This window comes from Malus sylvestris, chromosome 8, assembly GCF_916048215.2.
Source record: "Malus sylvestris chromosome 8, drMalSylv7.2, whole genome shotgun sequence".
NCBI classification, from domain to species: Eukaryota; Viridiplantae; Streptophyta; class Magnoliopsida; order Rosales; family Rosaceae; genus Malus; species Malus sylvestris.
In genome coordinates, this window is record NC_062267.1 from 30,078,685 (window position 1) to 30,100,922 (window position 22,238).

Here is a 22,238-nt window from a genome sequence, read left to right on the forward strand (position 1 = left end):
AAACAAGTTCGAACTGGTTTAGGATTTCTAATTGATCATGGTAAAAGATCTTCACTTGAATTGAGCTAAACCAGGCTCCTCTTTTTCTCCTTCTGAGTGTGAGCTTGTTTCAAATTCACATTTTTCATTGTTAATGAAAATAAATATAATTCCTGTCGATTTTCGATTTGCTCGTAGACGGCAGTGCCTCTGATCTCGGCTTAGAGTAACCTTTTTTGAACTCTCACATGATCGTACACTCCATCTTATATGAGTGAAGTGAAAAATAAGTTGCACAAAGCTTTCATTCTAGAGTAATTTTCTTTGTTTATATACGGAAAAGATCTATCATTTAAGTGTGACCTATTGTAGCCTTGTAGGTTGTGATGTCCTTCAATGTGGGTCAAGTGTTGGTTTGATGTGAATCAACTAAGTTTGCTCATTTTCAAAGGGATTTTCTACGGTACTGCAGACTATGAGATCATTCGGTTGCTTTAACCGTGATCTTTGTCTAACAAGACAAAAATCAAGATCTAACGGTTAAAACAACAAGAGTATTTCATACTACGAAGCACTCTAGAATTTTGCATTTTCAAAGGTTGAATGAGTCATACATGGTTGGTTGGTTTAGTTTGCTGATGTCATGCTATTACATCCCTCCTTTATCTCCTTACTTCTTTATTTCAAGCTAGAAGTAGTGGTTACCACTGGTGATAGTTTATGATCCAAGAAGATATTTTCTACTTGAATAATTTGAAGTAGTGTCTACTTGATTACAATACATCTTAAAGAAAAACCGCGTCAAATCCAAAACTTTACGAAAAAATTCAACAAACTTTGTAATGGGAGAAGGACGCCAAAAGAAAATACGCTATGAGGGGCCATAGCATTGACATTGAGTAAACAACTTAGTAATTTACAAAAGCTTAGGCCAATTTTCCAAAAAAAAAAAAAAAAAAAAACAACAGCTCAGGCCAATGAGCCACATGGAAGAAAATACACTGCACTGTTAGTTCATTTGACCTACCACCCAAGTTCCCAGAACGAAAACTGAACAAAGTGCCTACAAAGAAGCCTTTAAAAAAAAAAAAAAAAAAAAAAAAAAATTCCGGTACAAGCAATGTTGTAGGAGGAAGGAAAATCAAACTCGGGACCTCAGGCGCAAGGTTGAATGTCATGAAACTAAACTACAAGCTCCATGCCCTACAAAGAAAGGTTTAGGTTTAAACCATTACCTTCTTTATCTTCCTCTTTCTTATCTTCTTCTTCTTCTTCTTCTTGTTTTGCTTTAGAGGAACCTCCTCCATGATGACCAGAAATCTTAACATCCTCAAGGAAGTCTTCCGGTTGAAATGTCGGGTTCCAACCCCCGGCAGCCTTGCTGTCTTCCTTCTTCTCATCTTTCTTCTCTTTCAACCCATTTGAATTGCCCCTGAGAAGCTGGCGCACCTCCCTCGTACTTCTAATCAACGCATAAAATTTCTCAATCTTCTCCTCTTCATCCTCCATCTTCCTCTTCTTTCCTCCTCCTTCCATGGTTCTCTCTCTTAACCACCCCTTGCTCTGTGTGTGTGTGTCTGGTATACACACACATATATAAAATGTATTATGTTTGTGTGTGTGTAGACGTAATCACTTTGTTTTCTTCTGCATTGCTTATTTTCTCAACTTGTTTGTGACTTTAGACGGAAGGGAAAGATGAGGACCTGAAATGCGCGTTGCTTGCTCGACTGTTTATATTATATTATTATTGACAAAGACTATAGGAGTCGTTGATGGAGGAGAGAGGAAGGAACACACGCATTGACAAAAATACCCATTAGGAACCTGCATATTTTGACTTGCAGGGTCGAAATCTGTGTTGGAAAGCAGTGGTAGAATGGTCAATTCCGCTAGGGTGCGGTTAGCAGAATAATTGGGCTGCGTCATCCCCACAACGTAACGTTTCCACCAACCATGCCGTGAGCAAAGCAATTATGACATGTGATAGTGCCCTTTTCCCGGCGTCCTAGATTCCCCTTACTGTACTTGATCTTTTTCTGATTACGAACTGGGGTGTTGAGTTGTCACTCAATGAGTCATCGATGTTGTATTCATCATTGGGGGTAATTGAATTTAAGACGTCATATTTATAAATAGAGAATAATATCGCTTCACCGTAGTATGCCCATTTAGTAAGTAAGATATAATTAGAATTTGAATGAATCTACAATAATTTCAAGGCAAATTAAAGACTGTACTTGATCTTTTTCTGATTACGAACTGGGGTGTTGAGTTGTCACTCAATGAGTCATCGATGTTGTATTCATCATTGGAGGTAGTTGAATTTAAGACATCATATTTATAAGTAGAGAATAATATCGTTTCACCATAGTAAGATACAATTAGGATTTGAAATGAATCTACACTAATTTCAAGGCAAATTAAAGGCAGCAGTGAATGATTTCACATTTGAAGGAGGTTATAAGAGATTTAGACATTAAGAAAACTTATTCCTTCTAATCCTACCACTTTAGAGATGATCTTTTCTTTGGTGCCGATCAAATTGTTGACCCGTTGGAACTTATGTGAACACAAAGCCACCAGGCTACACAAAGACGTACATCATTTTGGAGATGATCAAAATAGATAAGTTTTCTTCATGAGTAATTTTTAAGGAAAATTAATAAAAAGAATTTTAAAACTTTGAATTTTAATAAATAAAAAAAACAATTAAAACTTTATTTAATGATAAAAAGGACAAAAGCAAAAAACAAAAAAAAATAAAAAAAACAAAAACAAAAAACGAACTAAAAGCGTGTGCAAGACCAATCCTTAAATGGGGCTATTATTTTTTGTGGTAGTGAAATGGGGCTATTTATTCGGCAAGAAAATAAGGGAGCTTTTCCCTTTGGCGCCAATATCATCATCCTATGCCAAGGAGTTTTTTTTGGGGTAAATTACAAGGTTTGGGGTCGATTTCAATTCCTTACAATATTTTAAAAACATTTCACTTTCATATATATCCATTACATTTTTCATCCATTAATCCGTTAAGAGTTATCGTGACTGCCACATTTATACTACGTGGCAAATATATTTTTTTATACATTTAAAATATTATAATATTTACCCTAAAGAAAAAAAAACCTAGAAATCGTCTTCCCCGACCCCTTCGTTTTCGACTTTCAGGTTTGTTGTCTCTCTCTCTCTGAGAACTCCAAAGCTCAAGACATAAGACCGTCTGGATTTCTCTCCCGCCATTAATCCCAATTCTAATTCCTCAAAAAACCCTAATCCTCAACCCTCACATTTCTCCCCCAAATCCAACCTGCAACTTCAGTTAGGCCCACATTTCTCCCCTAAATCCAACCTGAAACTTCAATCTTGGGGACTGGGATGGAAGCGGCCCTCGGAGATCTTCCATCTCATGCTCAATTATGGTACCGAGGGTGTTATGAACCCAAAATGTAATTGAGGTTTATGCTTTAATTGAATTGTTAAGAATTGTTAAATATGACAATTGGCGTTTTAAGAAGTAGAGTCTGTATAAAAGGAGCCCAGCTCCCTCAAATGTGGCAGATCAGAATTTACAACAAAGAAATTAAATACAAAAATATTTGGAGCTTTGCTCCTTCATCTATCATTCCCTTTTCTTCCATAGCTTTCTTGTGCTACTTGCAGGTTGATTAAGGGAATTGAGAATTGGGTCTTATCAATGGTATCATCATTCTCGAATCTTGTGGGTAAATTTGTGAAGAAGAATTTGTTTGCATTGCATCTGTTTGATGAATTGCCTAAGAGATGGAGAGAAAACAATATGGCAATAACTGAGTCGATGAAGGAAAGGTTTTCCAATAAATACTTCCCATCTGATCCTTCCTACAACCATTCAATCCCACAAACCATTTTGTTATTGCGAAAATTATGTCGAACAAACCGTGGAAAGCAGGGGAAAGCTGCTGCCAATACCTATTATCAGCTGCTTCTTTCACAAAGTGACAACAATGTGAAGCTTATTGTTCTTGATCGGCTCACTGAGCTAAAGTCTTCTCATAGAGAAGTTGTAGTTGATATGTTCCTGGATATGTTGAGGGCACTTTCTAGTCATAATCTTGACATTAGGAGGAAGACCATAGACATTGTTTTTAGCTTGGTTACTTGCACAAACATTAATGAGCTTGTTCCTATTTTGAAAAGGGAAGTTGTCAAGACTCATACTGGAGAGCTAGAAAAGAATGGTGAATACGGGCAGATGCTTATTCAGGCTATTCACTCTTATGCAATAAAGTTCCCAGAAGTGGCGAGCACAGTGGTACATCTGTTGATGGATTTCTTAAGAGGCAGTAATGTTGCTTCTGCTGTTGATATGATTGTTCTTATCCGAGATATAATAGAAACCAACCTTAGAGTAAGGGTATCTATAATAACAAAGCTATTAGACACTTTCTACCAAATCCGAGCATCACGGGTTTGCTCTTCCGGCCTTTGGATTTTTGCAGCATGTTGCACGTCACTTGCTGAATTTAAAGGTGGAACTGCATCAATTAAACGGTGCCTAAGCGAATTGCCTTTTCTCTCGGTTTCGGAAGAAGAAAGTAATGATTCTTCACAAAAGGTTCAGCAAGTAAACTCCATGACCGTGTCTTTTAAAAGACCTACTATTCTTGCTGATGGAACTTATGCCACACATCATGCTTCATCTGGAATTTCTTTCTCTCCTCCTACCCTTTTTCAAGGATCCGTGGCATTTGGGAACTTGAGATCCCTGCTTCTCACTGGTGACTTTTTCCTTGGGACAGTTGTTGCATACCCTATGATCAAGCTTGCCCTGAGATTGGAAGGGGTCCAACCATCAAAAGTTGAAGTGAATAAAGCATTTTCGCAAGCACTGTTGATTGTTGTTTCTATGTTGCAATTAGGACAATCTCCAGTTCTTCCACATCCAATTGACAATGATTCTTATGCCGGGATGGTCCTCTGCATAAGATTGCTATGCAATACTGGTGATGAGGTCAGAAAAATATGGTTAAAATCTTGCTGTCAAAGTTTTGTTAACATGCTTTCAAAAAAACAATTAAGGGAGACAGAGGAGATAAAAGCAACGACTCAGATTTCTCAAGCATAACCGGTTCGATTATTACTACATGGAGCTATTTCAGGTGCGCTTTATGCAGGACACATTCATAGCTTGTTATAGAGGGAATGCATTACTGAATCATTTCTTTGAGGTTTGTCATGGTTGCTTCGATTCATTGATAAATGGATACATAGCATGGATCTTGAAAATCATAAGCTTTGTTTGTACCATACTTGACCAATCCCGAAACTACCGAGCACCGGTCAACGTTATACCGTCAAGGACCTAGAAGAGCTTCCCTTCAACCAGGAGGCCAATCACAATGCGACACGTGTCGACATCAGAAGCCAATAACAGCTCGACACGTGTCAACATCAGAAGCCAATCACAACACGACACGTGTCGATGTTAGAACAAAACTAGAAACTCTCCTCTATAAATAGGGATCATTCTCCCACAATAATTTCTAATTTTGTACTAAACTATTCGCTAGAACTCACTAAACCAGAGCTTGAACCTATGTATTTGTGTAAACCCTTCACAATTAATGAAAACTCCTCTACTCCGTGGACGTAGCCAATCTGGGTGAACCACGTACATCATGTGTTTGCTTCTCTGTCTCTATTCATTTACGTACTTATCCTCACTAGTGACCGAAGCAACCAAGCGAAGGTCACAAAACCTGACACTTTCTGTTGTACCAAAGTCCTCGCTGATTTTGTGCATCAACATTTGGCGCCGTCTGTGGGAAACGACACTTATTCCAACTCTCTTCAGCTTTGTCAAGCTGGTTTCCACCGCTCGTACACTCTCTTTTGGCCAAGCATCTCTCTCCGATATGGGGAGCGAAAGAAGCCACAACACACAGAATGACACCCCCGCTGGACCTAGTATGAAGCAACGAAAGCAGGAAGGAAATAGAGTTACTCTTCAAGCTAAAGTCGATGAGCTAGAGGTTCAGAACAATAAGATAGCGATGAAGAATGAAGTTCTCCAGGAACAATATGAAAAACTTTTCGAGATGCTTCATGAGGCTAGGCAAGCTCAAACACATAAGCTCGTCGCCCCTGTTGAGGTCAACAATCAACTGAATGCCCCCCAACACGGAGGGTCGCCGATATCCGACACGGACATCCCTGATAGGGATCGAGCTACACATCAATGTGATAATCAACATGAGACTTCTCTCAACCCAGCTGCTTCAACCCGAAGCAGGAGAAGTAGAGGAAAACACCTTCTCACAGAGGGAGTGGAAGGATCAAAAGCTGTCTATCGCGATTGTCGAGACTTCCTAAAGCAACGTCGAGAGAATCCCATCCACATAAGCTCGAAGATCAATGACCCAAGGGTTTATGAAAGACTCGGTCCTCTTCCACGACCCAGGCCAGCCGCCAATCTAGAGAATAGGCAACAAGTCCCAGAAGAATATGAAGGTACTGGGGACTCGGAAACATTCCGACATACTCACTCTAGAAGTCAGTATGGCGAGTCCAGAGAAAGATCACGCTATCTTGATCAAACTTTCCTACTTCCAAGAGGCGATGGGGACTTAAAGAAGAAAACTTCGGTGGTGCACGACTCCGCTCAGGACCCCCTTGTCCTGCAGCTCCTTGAGGAAGTAAACAAGCTGAAGGCTGAACGTTAAGCCGAGATACCTGACTGGAACCAACCCAGGCCTGGCCCTCTCACAAGAAGGATCCTCAACACTCCCCTCCAAGCGAAGACAAAGCAAAAGCTTGACTTACAGCTCTATACTGGAAGGGAAGACCCGATTGAACACCTTAACCTCTTTGAGTCTACCATGGTATACCGGGGACACACCGACGAAGAACGATGCCTTCTCTTCCCCTCCACCCTCTCTGGCGGAGCTTTAAACTGGTATTGCCGTCTTCCACCTGAGACAGTAGACTCATTTGAAGAGTTGAGGAAGCTGTTTGTCTCTCAACACATCTTCCAGACCGATCGCTTGCATTCCGCAGATGACTTGTACACTATTCGCCAGAAGCCGGACGAGTCATTACGAAAGTACGCTGGCCGCTTCAGCCATGAGTATTCTCGCTGCGCTGAGGCAGATGACAAGACCACCCTCAAGGCTTTCACGGCAGGCTTATGTGACTGTTTCTTCAAGTACATGATCAATGCCAACACTTGGAAGACTTACTCTGAGGTGATGACACAAGCTTACAACCATGCCTCCGCCGAGGCAAGGACATATCAAGGGAAACCCCTTACAGTCACCCCTTATCAGCAAGTAGGGAGTGGAGGCCAGATCCAACCAAATGAAAAGACCTTAACCTTCCAAATGGTAGCAGCACACCCCCCTGCCTCATTTAATGCTTCGCCAAGTCAGCAGACATATCAATCTCAGGGCAAAAGGAAAGACTTCCATCCTCACCAATCTCATTTTAATAAAAAGAATAAGGGGCACTATCGCGATAACTCAGGATATCGTCACAATAATGCCCGCCCCCAGGCAGTCAATGCAGTGGGCCAATCACGTGTCAAGACAGGCCCTACCCCGAGGTATGAGACATACACCTCTTTGAATGCTACATGTGCTGCCATCTACCCTAGTATAGCTCACCTGATACCAAAGCCAAAGCCAAGACAGCCAGATTACAAGTCCACGAAGAACACGGGCATGTTTTGCTGCTACCACGAGTATAATGGCCATGATAGTGAGAAGTGCATTATCCTCCGTGACCATATTGAAGCTTTGGCACGTGAAGGAAAAATTGATCAGTTCCTCCTTCACCCTCAAAGGGATAACCGTAACCAACACCAGGTGAATGTGATATATTCCATAAGCGGCGGCACACCCATGTCTGAATCTTCCAATAGGGCCATGAAAAGCAGTGAACGAACTTTGAGACCTAGCCATCAAGTGTTTCACGTGGAAGACATCAGAGGAGGCAAGTATCAAAAGCCTAACTGGGATCTAATATGTTTCTACCCTGAGGAAGAAAGAGGTATCATCTACCCTCACAATGACCCGCTGATCGTGGAAGCTCACATAGCAAATTTTGATGTGAAACGAATCCTGATAGACACAGGTGCTTCAGTCAATATCATGTTTGCTGAAGCTTTCAAGGCACTTAATGTAGCTGAACACTTGCTCGATCGCTCGATTTCTCCTCTGATAAGCTTCTCTGGCGATATCGTGCAACCTTTAGGGAGTATACACTTACCCTTCACCATTGGTACATGCCCCTACACAGCTACTATTACCACTAACTTCCTAGTGGTCAACTGCCCGACGGCATACAATGTCATCTTTGGGCGCACAGGCATCAATGATCTCAAGGCCATGGTATCCACACATATGTTGTTGATGAAGTTTCCAACCCCTTTCGGCAATGGGTACATCAGGGGAGATCAACTTAGTGCTCGATCATGTTACAACACTTCAGTCAAACAACAACACCTGCCTGTCCCCAAGGAGACTCTCTTTATACATAACCAAGTCGTAAAGACCAGTCCAGATGAATCTAACTCGGGTCTTTAGGATGGCAACAGTCAACCCGACGACCCTCGAGATGACTCATTCACCCAGCAAGCACAACCCGCTGAAGAGTTAGAGAAGGTCTCTATCTCCAAAGACCATCTAGACCGCATGGTGAAGATTGGCACCACTTTGTCACCATCCATTCGGTTGTCGCTGATCTCCTTTTTGCAAGAGAACGCCGAGGTCTTCGCTTGGTCATATAAAGATATGCCGGGCATCTCTCCCGATATCATCTGTCACCACTTGAGTATTGATCCCAAGACCAAACCAGTAAAACAGAAGCGAAGATCTTATGATGTTGAACGATACGAGGCGATGAAAGCAGAAGTTGAAAAACTCAAGGACATAGGCTTCGTCCGTGAAGTCAATTACCCAACATGGGTAGCAAATGTTGTCCTTGTTAAGAAAAATCAGACCAAGGAAAGTCTCCTGCTTCAAAAGGTCTTGTGGAGAATGTGTGTCGACTACACTGACCTAAACAAAGGATGCCCGAAGGATAGTTTCCCCATTCCTCTCATTGATAGACTTATAGACTCTACGGCAGGGTGTGAGCTATTGAGCTTCATGGACGCTTATTCAGGATACAACCAAATCCTCATGAACCCCTCAGACCAAGAACACACGGCCTTCACTACTGACATGGGACTATATTGATATAAAGTCATGCCTTTCGGCCTAAAGAATGCAGGAGCAACTTATCAGAGACTGGTCAATTCAATGTTCGCCGAACAAATTGGGAAGAGCATGGAAGTTTACGTTGATGATATGCTAGTCAAAAGCAAACATGCTGACCAACACATCACCAACCTATCTGAAACTTTCACCATTCTAAAGAGGTATCGAATGAGGTTGAACCCCAACAAATGTGCCTTCGGCGTGTGCTCTGGCAAATTCTTAGGCTTCATGATTAGCCAACGAGGCATTGAAGCTAACCCTGAAAAGATCAAAGCAATCCTCGACATGAAAGAGCCAATAACTTCAAAAGACATCCAAAGCCTTACTGGCAAGGTGGCAGCCTTAACCAGATTCATCTCTAAGGCCACAGACAGATGTGCTCCTTTCTTCAAAGCACTCAAGGGAAATAAGAAGTACATTACATGGACGGAGGAATGTGCCAAGGCATTCAGGAACCTCAAAGAGTACATGAGTAAAGCCCCTCTGCTCTCCAAACCAGAAGTTGGTGACACTCTCATCACCTATCTATCGGTTTCGGCTTCAGCAGTCAATTCTGTTCTTATTCGAATGGACAGTGGTGTCGAACGGCCCGTCTACTACGCTAGCAAGGCCCTACAAGATGCGGAGACACGATACTCCAACATTGAGAAATTAGCTCTAGCATTGGTCATGTCTGCTCGGAAACTTCGCCCTTATTTCCAAGCACACGCCATCATCGTGCTTACCAATCACCCTATTCGACAGATACTCCAGAGTCCTGACACGTCTGGACGAATGATCAAATGGGCGATAGCATTGGGTGAGTTTGACATCTCCTACCAACCAAAACCAGCCGAAAAAGGTCAAGCAGTAGCAGATTTCATCGCCGACTTCACATATCCTGTTGACATTGCTTCTACACCTGAAGCAGTAGCTTCATTACCATCGGAAGCTCAGAAAGTAGAATCAACGACCCCAGCATGGAGTCTGTATGTTGATGGCTCATCCAACTAACAGGGTTGCGGAGCAGGATTAGTCCTCACTACCCCCGACAAAGTGGCGATGGAATACGCTCTTCGTTTCAAATTCAAGGCATCGAACAACGAGGCCGAATACGAAGCCCTTCTAGCAGGCTTACGTTTGGCCAAACACCTTGGGGTTAAACGAATTGATATCTTCAGTGACTCCCAATTAGTGGTCAACCAAGTCACAAACAACTTTGATGCTAAGGATAGCTCCATGGCAGCATATCTTGCGCAAACGCGACTTTTGCTCAAGCACTTCCACTACCAGATCACCCAAGTTCCTCGAGCGGCAAACAGTCATGCAGACGCTTTGGCTCGCCTCGCCTCGGCAGTGGAAGACAAGATTGGGAGAAAAATTCATGTCGAATTGTTGGCAGAACCAAGCACCATGGTCGCGGAGATGTGCAATTTACAACAAGAAGATAGTTGGATCACCCCAATTTATAAATTCCTTGCTCATGGCACCCTCCAAATTGACAAAGTCAAAGCTAAGCAGATTCGATACAAGTCTGCCCGCTACCTGATCATTAATGACCAACTCTACAAGCGCGGTTTCACCCTGCCATACCTAAGATGCCTTACACCTGCGGAGGCGGAAATTGTCCTTCGGGAAATACATGAAGGAGTCTGCGGAGATCATGCTGGGTCTCGATCCCTAGCACACAAGACTTTTCGCCAAGGATACTATTGGCCAACACTCCACCAAGATGCCATCAGAATATCTCGCTCATGTGATAAGTGTCAACGCTACGCAACTATCCCTCACTCCCCTCCCGAGCCGCTCACTCCTATGATCAGCCCTTGGCCCTTCGCCCAATGGGGACTTGATTTGATCGGCCCAATGCCTGCAGGGAAAGGCAATGTCCGCTATGCAATCGTTGCAGTTGACTACTTCACAAAGTGGGCTGAAGTAGAACCCTTGGCAACCATTACTGAGGGAAAAATAGAAGACTTCGTATGGAAGAACATCCTCTGCAGATTCGGCATTCCCAATGCGATAGTCACGGACAATGGGCGGCAGTTCGACAACAAGAAGTTCAAGATGTTCTGCTCTAAGTTCAACATCAACTTATGTTTTGCCTCTCCAGCCCATCCCCAGTCTAACGGACAAGTCGAGGCCGTTAACAAAATAATTAAGCGCACTCTGAAAACTAGCTTGGACAAAGCTAAAGGTTGTTGGCCAGAATTCGTACCCCAAGTCCTTTGGTCATACCGCACTTCATATCGGACTTCCACAGGAGAAACTCCATTCTCACTTGCTTTTGGTACAGAAGCAGTTGTCCCAGTTGAGCTTGAGCAAGCAACATACCGAATCCAGAACTACATACAGAGTAAGAACGACAAGCAACTCACCCTCAACCTGGATCTAGTCGAGGAACACAGAAATCAGGCTCACCTGAGGAATGTCGCCTACAAGCAGCGCATCTCCAACTACTACGACTCAAGGGTCAAACCTCGCTCTTTCAAAGTGGGAGACTGGGTACTGAAGAAAAGATTACTCTGTGATAGAGTCCCGAGTGAAGGAACACTCAGTCCTAACTGGGACGGACCGTTCGAGGTCGTCGGCATCAGCCGCCCTGGCTCCTACAAGCTCAGAAACTCCGACGGCAAGACCCTTGGCCATCCATGGAATGCTGACCACTTGAAGTACTATTACAAATAGACTCACATTGTACAAGTGTTAAGCTACAGCCGTTCGGCATCCTATGTAACAAAGACCATTTGGTATGAATTCAATAAAGAGGTGATTTAGCCAACTCGGCCATAAACTCTTTTCCATTCTGAGCAATGAAACACTCAAGTGTTGAAGCTTCAACGCAAATGTTTCCAATACAAAACAAAATCTAAGTATGTGTCAACAAGACTATACAAAGGATCTACATCATACATTCCAACACATTCATACATAAACATCATACATTCCAACACTTTCATACATAAACATCATACATTCCAATACATTCATACATAAACATCATACATTCCAACACATTCATGCATAAACATCATACATTCCAACACATCCATACATAAGCCAATTGTGCTTCGAAAGGGTTCAACACATTTTGTGTCATTCGACATTTGCCACAATGTGCCTCGACACCTTGCCCTTATTCTCACCAACTAGGTGATGAAGGAACTCACCTTCGTACCACCAACTAGGTGATGAAATGTACAACCCGTACTCTAATATAATTTGGAAACTTGCCACCCTTATTACCAATCAGGTGAAGAAGGAACTCATCTTCATGCCACCAACCAGGTGATGAAATGTACAACGCGTACTTTCCTTCATGCCACCAACCAGGTGATGAAATGTACAACGCGTACTCTCCTTCATGTCACCAACCAGGTGATGAAATGTGATGAAAGGTGATTAAGGAATTCACATTCGTACCACCAACCAAGTGATGAAAGCAACCTACCATTCATTCCATTAACCAGAAGACGAGTGGTACAACTTGTACATGTGAACTCCTAGCATTCACAAATAATCAAAAACCATCAAGCTTTACAACTCAACTAGGGGAGCACTTATGCCTAACAAGAGCTATAGTCACCAACAAAGTCTTATTGCAAGCCAACAATGGCTTCAATGCATGGTATACGAAGATCCAGCTCTTCAGCCCTCTTGCATTTGCTTCAGACATTTCTCCTCTGTAACAATGCAAACACTACAACTTATAGAAAGCTTCAAACTCTCTTGATCAAGACTGTTCGAAGCAAATTCAATTTATATGGTTCATCCAAACCTTCGACTACTACAAGATGTGGCTTGCATCACAATCTCTCGCTTAACAGTATGGAAGCAAAATTTGTATACGTTGTCTCTCCCACATTTTCAAATTTCTAGTTTTCCGAAGAAAAAAAAACAAAAAACAAAAAAAAAAAAAAAAAAAAAGGGAAGGGGAACACAGCAGCTTCATCAATGGGATTCAACTCCCAATCTCAAAAGCTTCGCACTATGTTCATCAAGATAGTGCGAAGCACAATCAATTTATGGTGCCCACAAAAGCTTCATCAATGGAGGACAAATATCAATCTCAAAAGCTTCGCACTATGTTCATCAAGATAGTGCGAAGCACAATCAATTTATGGTGCCCACAAAAGCTTCATCAATGGAGGACAAATATCAATCTCAAAAGCTTCGCACTATGTTCATCAAAATAGTGCGAAGCACAATCAATTTATGGTGCCAACAAAAGCTTCATCAATGGAGGACAAATATCAATCTCAAAAGATTCGCACTATGTTCATCAAGATAGTGCGAAGCACAATCAATTTATGGTGCCAACAAAAGCTTCATCAATGGAGGACAAGTATCAATCTCAAAAGCTTCGCACTATGTTCATCAAGATAGTGCGAAGCACAATCAATTTATGGTGCCAACAAAAGCTTCACCTATAAAGCTTCAACACTAAAGCTTCACCTATAAAGCTTCAACCCCAAAGCTTCACCTATAAAGCTTCAACCCCAAAGCTTCACCTATAAAGCTTCAACACAAAGCTTCACCTATAAAGTTTCAACCCCAAAGCTTCACCTATAAAGCTTCAACACAAAGCTTCACCTATAAAGCTTCAACACCAAAGCTTCACCTATAAAGCTTCAACACAAAGCTTCACCTATAAAGCTTCAACACCAAAGCTTCACCTATAAAGCTTCAAACACAAAGCTTCACCTATCAAGCTTCAACCCCAAAGCTTCACCTATAAAGCTTCAACACAAAGCTTCACCTATAAAGCTTCAACACCAAAGCTTCACCTATAAAGCTTCAAACACAAAGCTTCACCTATCAAGCTTCAACCCCAAAGCTTCACCTATAAAGCTTCAAACACAAAGCTTCACCTATAAAGCTTCAACACCAAAGCTTCACCTATAAAGCTTCACCTATCAAGCTTCAACCCCAATGCTTCACCTACAATACAAAATTTCAACACCAAAACATATAAAAGGTTCGCACACTCTTCATCAAGATAGTGCGAAACTAATTCAAGTTTTGTATCCTAAAAATAGCTTCAACTAGTCACGCTATATACCCAAGCAAAAATCTATAGTCAATAAACCTTACCTATTAAACTATTTCCCAAACACAAAACCTTGTGACAAATAAACAAATTTTGTTCACAAAACCAAGATTCCCTTGAACCTGTACAAAAACATGGGTCCACACAAACATTTGTTTTGTTCTACACCCACAACATCCCTGTCATAACCAAACAAGCAATTATGTATATGTTTCCAAACATATTATAATAAATCAAACAACAAGCCAAAATCCCAAGTTTAACTACAAAACCAACCCAAGCAACCTCTTTCCCTCTTTTCCTCTTCCGCCTCCTTTCATCTATCCAATTTCTGCAACCTTTTCTCTTCTCCAGTGGAGCTGAATTTTGGACACCCTATAGTTCTTGAGCAGATGACCAACTTTCAAGAAGGAATCGTTTCTGTTTGAGCGACGGAAATTAAAGTGTTGAGGCTCCAAACACGACAGTCGGATTCCCGCAAATTTAAAGACTGCTGTGATGTTTCGAAGATCTGGAAATATTTAACCGTTAGTTCATTCTGAATTTTTGATATGTCATGAAAGAGATGATAAGGAACAACTTTGATGAAGAAAGTATGTTGATCGGAACAAGAGAAAATGGAGTTTCGAAGCTCACAACAAGTCTGACAGGTTGACAGAAAAATGATGAACAGTCACTCATCATACCTGAATTTCTGGATTTGTACTGCTCCGATGGATCTCAAATTTGGATATGTTGTAGCTGACAGGGTGAGGAACAACTTCGATGAAGAAAGTATGTTGATCTGAACAAGAGAAAATGGATTTTCGAAGCTCACAACAAGTCTGACAGGTTGACGGAAAAATGATGAACAGTCACTCATCATACCTGAATTTCTGGATTTGTACTGCTCCGATGGATCTCAAATTTGGATATGTTGTAGCTGACAAGGTGAGGAACAACTTCGATGAGGAAAGTATGTTGAGCTGAACAAGAAAAAATGGAGTTTAGAAGCTCACAACAGGTCTGACGGGTTAACAGAAAATTGATGAACAGTTACTCATCATACCTGAATTTCTGAAGTTGTACTACTCCGATGGATCTCAAATTTGGATATGTTATAGTTCACAAGATAAGGAACAACTTTCATGAAGACGACTTTGCGATCTGAGCTATAGAGAATGGTGTTATCTTGCTTCCACTCAGGCTGATTAGTGGAAACGAAAAGCAATTCCACCAAAGAAAAGATGAAAAAGAGAGAAAAGCTACTAATTGCACTTGATCTTGTCTAGTCAATAGCATGCAGCATCAAACACACAAAAGTTGGAAATATTTTTAGATAAGGCATATATGAAGGTGTGACATCAAAACACGGCTTCGTTACTTTGACAAATTAGTAGCAAGCAAGACACCTCATTCTGCAACTCTCCTCGCCTGAAGACTTGGGGGACTCCCACCATATGCTACTGCACCTTGATACTCGGCAGTCTCACAACCACTCAGTGACTTGGATTTTTCAAGTTTCCAACCGAGAATTTTTCCTCACTCGGGAAATTAAGGGAACACTACCTCAAACTACCCGCTTCACTCACAAAGCTTCAACAATACAGGTTTCAACAAAAGAAAAAATTCAAAGAACTTTCTGAAGAAGGCTTTGGTGTATTTAACACAATATGTTGAAATGAAGCAAAGCTTATTTATTAATATTTTCAATAAGCCACAAATATGTACATATACATGAGTCAAAATAAACAAACAAAAAGGAGCCTTCACAAAGGTTGCTTAGGGGAAGTCTCAGCAGTCGGTAGAGCCCCAGAAAGAGAAAGCACCGGAGGGTGGTTATCCGGAGCCTCAGTACTTGACAAAACCCCAGAAGGAGGAGGCATTGGAGGTTCATCATTTGAAGCTTCATTACCAGGTACAGCCCCAGAGGACGAAGGCAATAAATGCCTTTGGAACAAACCCACAAACCGCTGATGATCAAGTAAAACCTTACCATCAGATTCCTTCATCTGGTCAAGCTTCCTCTTCATGTTTGTAGCATAGTCATGGGCGAGCCGGTGCAACTATTTATTCTCATGCTTGAGCCCTCTAATCTCCTGTTTGAGACTCATCACTTCAGCATCCAATGATTCAACTTGGCGGGTTCTAGCAAATAGGCGTTGGGCCATATTAGACACAGAACCTACACACTGAACACTAAGAGCCAGAGAGTCCTTAACAGCCAACTCATCAGACCGTTTGGAAAGTAGTCTGTTATCTTTGGGAGTGAGAAGGTTCCTGGCCACCACTGCAGCGGTCATATCATTCTTCATCACAGAATCCCCAACGGTAAGAGGACCAGTAGGGGATATGAAGGATGGGCGCCATATGTTGTCTGGAGAAGGCGTGGCTGTCTCTTCTCCAAGGTTCAAGTCAAAACGACGGTCGGAGGGTCCAGACATTTTCAAATGTGTTGAAAAGGGAAGAGGTCAGACAAATCAAGATCTTAGAAGTGCAAGAAGGGAGCTTCTACTGGTAGAGATTCAAGTGTGCTGTGGAACTTAATGCCAGCCTCTATAAAAATCTGCACTCGACGGAGCTTCAGAAATCGAAGAGGCGTTTGCTTTCTCAAAAGCTGGGCTGCTCAGAGACCACGAGGGCTGATCTCAGAAATCGAAGAAGCACCTGCTTTTTCAGCCTCGTCAGCACCTGTCACATGCACACTCAGCTTTGCGGAAATTACGGGCAATCTGTCGAAGATTTCTGGTGAAGTAGAAAGCACGTGAATCTTACTGTTCAATCACTGCTCTCCATATGCACCATCAACTCCTCGGGTACCACATATAACTTTGTCAAAGATCTCTGACAAAGTTTAGGCACGAGAATTTCGAAGTTCCAGCTACCCTACTATTACCCACAAGGGTAAAGGAACAGCACCACTGCTTGACAACTGGAAAGTCCTTATGTGTGTCGACCTCCGTGTTTTGCGGCAAGACAGGTTGGCAAGAACGTCCAACCTTTACTCACATTCGAGAAAAGACTCCCAACATAATTACTTTCTCAAAAACTGAAGTAGCACCGCTTTCCGAATCTCGAGAGTCAGATCCTCGACGGGATTGCTTGTTCGAAAACCGAAGAGGCACAACTCTCAGAACTTAGAGAGCCAGATTTCCTTAGATAAAGCTTGTCTGTAATCTTCACACGTAACATCAGCTTTCCAGATACCACATACCACTTTTTCAAAGTGCTCTGACAAAGTTAAAACACGTGAAGCTGGCAGCTCCCACTACATTGCTGTGACCAAGAAGGGTAAAGGAATAGCATTACTACTTGTTATTGGGAAATCCCTATATACATCGACCTCCTTCCTCAACGGACAGGCAAACCTGCAAAAATGCTCAACCCTTTCTCGTATTCGAGAAGGCACCCTCAACATAACCTCTCGAAATACTCAGCTTTATTTCCCCCCGATAATACCTCAGTAAATAAGCCACACCAAGAACAAGAGTATCTCATATCATCAGGGTCGAAAGCAAGAGTATCCCATATCATGCTTTCTCCCTGTCTTTGTCTTTGTCCTTGTCCACACCTGCAGGACAAGGAGAAAGAGAGCAGTCAGTCGGAACCTAAAATCAAACCTCCAATCTGGAACTGACTGCCTGGAACCTTTGCCTGGTTGCTTACTTAGCATTGCTCTCGAGTACTCATCCTCAACTGCTGTCAAGGTCACGAATTCCACCGGCAAATACCTCATGAAAGTTGATCAGATATTGGCTCTTTACACTGAAGTTGCCAAGCGTGGATGAGTCACTATGAAGGAATGTTCTGAAGGACCATTTAAATGCAAAGGTTGCACACCACTTCTGCCATGCAAAAGATTGAAGCAGAAGGTTCAACGGTGAGCTGAAACAGATCACTACAGCACGACACATTTCCATACCACATTCATTATTCCGTCAACAGCAAAAGTATCCCATATCATCAAGGTCGAACGTACTCTAGATTTGATGGACTTGTTTTGACCCTCAAATTCTTGAGTCGGCCTTATACTCTGAAGGGAACCAGAAAACCCTCAAGCACAGTTCAAGAATAAGCCTGTGGAAAGTTACTTCTTCAAAAGCAAAAGTATCTCATATCATCTCTTCTCCATTTGTTTCTCCTTATCCTGGCAGCTGAATGAGAGACAAGGAAAAGGAGAACAATCAACCGGAAGCCGAAGTCGAACCTCCGATCCTGGGTTGCTTGCTTGAAAGTTTGACTGCTTACCTTGTCTGTCACCTCTTTCGGCAGATCTCCTAGCTCAGCGACTTGGGGGACTCCTACTATAGGGTTTGTATCGCACTTGACCAAGCCCAAAACTACAAGTAAGCTTCAAGTGAAATTGATACATTACCTTGTGCATCTTCATCGGTTAAAGATACCACCCATGGATGGAGGAAAAGTACTTCCAGAGAAGATGCCACATCTACATATGAGACAGATAAAGCACGTGAAAATGATACCACACTTCAGTACTTAGAAGTTTCGTGATTACTCAATGGCTTGGATCTTGCAAGTCCCCAACCGAGGAGCTTCCCTCACTCGGGAACTTAGGGGAGCACTGTTTGTACCATACTTGACCAATCCCGAAACTACCGAGCACCGGTCAACGTTATACCGTCAAGGACCTAGAAGAGCTTCCCTTCAACCAGGAGGCCAATCACAATGCGACACGTGTCGACATCAGAAGCCAATAACAGCTCGACACGTGTCAACATCAGAAGCCAATCACAACACGACACGTGTCGATGTTAGAACAAAACTAGAAACTTTCCTCTATAAATAGGGATCATTCTCCCACAATAATTTCTAATGTCATTTTGTACTAAACTATTCGCTAGAACTCACTAAACCAGAGCTTGAACCTATGTATTTGTGTAAACCCTTCACAATTAATGAGAACTCCTCTACTCCGTGGACGTAGCCAATCTGGGTGAACCACGTACATCCTGTGTTTGCTTCTCTGTCTCTATTCATTTACGTACTTATCCTCACTAGTGACCGAAGCAACCAAGCGAAGGTCACAAAACCTGACACTTTCTGTTGTACCAAAGTCCTCGCTGATTTTGTGCATCAACAAGCTCAATCCTCGTATTGAACACTATGGATGCATTGTGGATCTTCTTAGCCGTGCTAATCTGTTAAATGTGGCTGAAAAGTTCATCAGAGATATGCCTACTCAACCTGATGTGGTTATATGAGGATCTCTGCTTTTTACATGTAGGATTTATGGGAACATAGAATTGGTAGAGTTGGTTGACAAAAGGACATGGATGTTTGAACCCCAAGGTGCTTATGTTAATTCACCAAGAGACGCTAGAAGTTCCTTAATTTGGGATGTTGCTCATGGTCACTAAAATGCAGTGGAAGTTCTGTTACAAAACAATGCTAGTCTTGTTGCTGAAAATAATGACAGTATTACACCTTTGTAGTCATCTGTTTTGGTTGGTTCACTACCATGCTTAGAATTATTGGTTCATATTGATCATCCAAATATGCGTATCACCCCTTGGGAAGTTGCACTGATATTGGGACAATGGGTTTCTAATATTAAAAAGGACACAAAAATGCTATTTTACTATGCTTTGATCAAATTGCTAGAGGACAAGGACCTATCTGTAAGGTTGGCAGCTTGTAGGTCTCTCTGTTTGCATAGTGAAGATGCTAGTTTTTCAAAAGGAGAATTCATCAATCTTCTCCCTATCTATTGGAATTCATGCCTTTAATTGATTAAGGAAGTTCAGGAGCTTGACTCGAAGAAGGCTTGGGAGGAATCTGCCAATGAGTGCCTTCTGCAGATTCAACTTCTTGTTGCTTTGAGGACAACAAGTAATTGGGAGGGCTTCCACAATTCCATTTTTAAGCCTTGAGGACAAGGCTAATTTTCAAGGGGGGAATATTGTTATGAACCCAAAATGTAATTGAGGTTTATACTTTAATTGAATTGTTAAGAATTGTTAAATATGCCAGCTGGCGTTTTAAGAAGTAGAGTCTGTATAAAAGGAGCCCAACTTCCTCAAATGTGGCATATCAGAATTTACAACAAAGAAATTAAATACAAAAATATTTGGAGCTTTGCTCCTTCATCTCTTTTTCCCTCTTCTTCCATAGCTTTCTTGTGCTACTTGCAGGTTGATTAAGGGAATTGAGAATTGGGTCTTATCAGAGGGTCCACCGAAGACCTTCGACTATACATCATCGGCATAGTCTTCGTCTTCGTCGTCCTTGTCATCCGTGGCGAATCAGGATCAAGAATTAGGGTTTCAGATCAACTTGCATTGGCAAGCTGGAGATGATGAGGAGCAGGTGGCTTTGAGGCTTAAGTCGCAGCTAATGGTGGCGTTCTCGATGGGGGTTGCGGGGGAGGTGGGGGTGGATGGGGTGGGGATTGCGGGGGAGGTGGGGGTAGGTTGAGATAGGGGGTTTGGGTTGCAGGGAAGGGGTTAGGGAAGACGATTTCTGGTGTTGTTTTGTTTTGTTTTTTTTTTAAATAGGGTAAATATTATAATATTTTAAATGCATACAGAATTATTTTTTTGCCATGTGGCATAAATATGGTAGCCACGTGGCACAAATGTGGCAGCTACTTCAGCTCTTAACGGATCAATGAATGAAAAATGTAATGGATATATTATATTGAAATAAAATAGTACTTGAGGTATGAAAGTAAAATGTTTTAAAGATGTAAGGAATTGAAATCGATCCTAAACCTAAGATGGTAAAGTGTAATTTACCTTTTCTTTTTCTTTTTTCTTTTGATTTTTTTTATCTAACTAATAATTATAATCATTATATTTCTCTTTCCATACATAATGGTGGAGGACGAGTTTGCTCATCACCTGGGTGGTGTGCATAATTTAGGTAGATAGTGTAATGCACATAATTCAAGTAGATAGTTTAATACGCATGATTCAGATAGATAGGGTAATGATAATGTATCTTCACATGGAAAGTATATTAGCAATATACTGTCAATATGATTGAGATACGTCGTCGATACAAGTCATGCACAAAACCATACACATAATATGTGTATCTACTCAAGTCTTTCATGATAGAGTAACAGGGAAGACAATTTGACTTTCAAACTTAGATGTATAGGGAAGATCTATGTGAACGAAATTCTATAAAGTTGCGATTTGTGAATGAAATTTTATGGGTTGCACTTGTGGGTGCCTTGAAATTGTGTTTTTAATTTCATGCATATTAAAAATACTCATTGTAATAAATAGTGATAATACGTAGGTTCAGTTCTAGAGATAATCAATATTCAGTTTAAGAAATAGTAAGTGTTCAATTTTAAGAAATAATCAGCTTTCAGTTTAAGAAATAGTTATAGCACCAGTATTCAGTTTAAGAAATAGTCATTATTCAATTTTAAGAAATAATCAGTTTTCGGTTTAGTTATGCATCGGTATTCAGTTTAAGAAATAGTAATAGTACCCGTGTTCAGTTATAGAAATAGTTAGTTTTGAGTTTAAGAAATAGTCAATGTTCAGTGTAAGAAGTAATGATAGTACTAGTGTTCAGTTTAATAAATAGTTAGTCTTCTGTTAAGGAATAGTTAGTCTCCAGTTTAAGAAATAGTGATAGTACTAGTGTTCAGTTTAAGAAATAGACAGTTTTTAGTTTAAGAAATAGTGGTAGCATAAGTGTTCAGTTTAAGAAAGAATGATAGTACTACTGTTCAATTTAAGAAATAGTTAGTGTTCAGTTAAAGAAATTGAGAGTGAGTGAGTTGTCTACATAGAATGACATCCTTCTAGATTGCTTTCAGGAACAACATAGAGGGTTGTGGGTAATGATACCATCTTCTTGTTTTCTTTGGGGGCTTTTAGGGATCATCTCAGAGGCGTGATGATCAATCTTAGGCATTTCTGTTTTATTATTCCTTTCATTGGTAATTAAGTATTTGAAAAGTTGAGTGCATATATATACGTTGTAACTTCCGAGCCTAGACCCCTCACTTAATTATAAGTTAGAAGTGAAAA

The 22,238-nt window shown here is 41.4% G+C and overlaps 2 protein-coding genes across 2 annotated transcripts in view; one reads left to right on the forward strand and one right to left on the reverse strand.

Moving 5' to 3' along the window:
- The window catches only part of LOC126632878 (uncharacterized), a 57,378-nt gene that overhangs the window by 15,424 nt on the left and 19,716 nt on the right, over positions 1–22,238 (reverse strand). The window lies entirely within an intron of this gene.
- Positions 3,389–5,250, forward strand: LOC126632882 (coatomer subunit beta-1-like). Its single transcript, XM_050303415.1, has one exon. It carries the CDS (start codon positions 3,677–3,679, stop codon positions 5,084–5,086), a length of 1,410 nt encoding a protein of 469 aa, XP_050159372.1. The 5' UTR covers positions 3,389–3,676; the 3' UTR covers positions 5,087–5,250.

Bases quoted from the DNA above. Each gene is read 5' to 3' on its own strand.
- LOC126632882 (XM_050303415.1), top strand. From the start codon at position 3,677: ATGGTATCATCATTCTCGAATCTTGTGGGTAAATTTGTGAAGAAGAAT.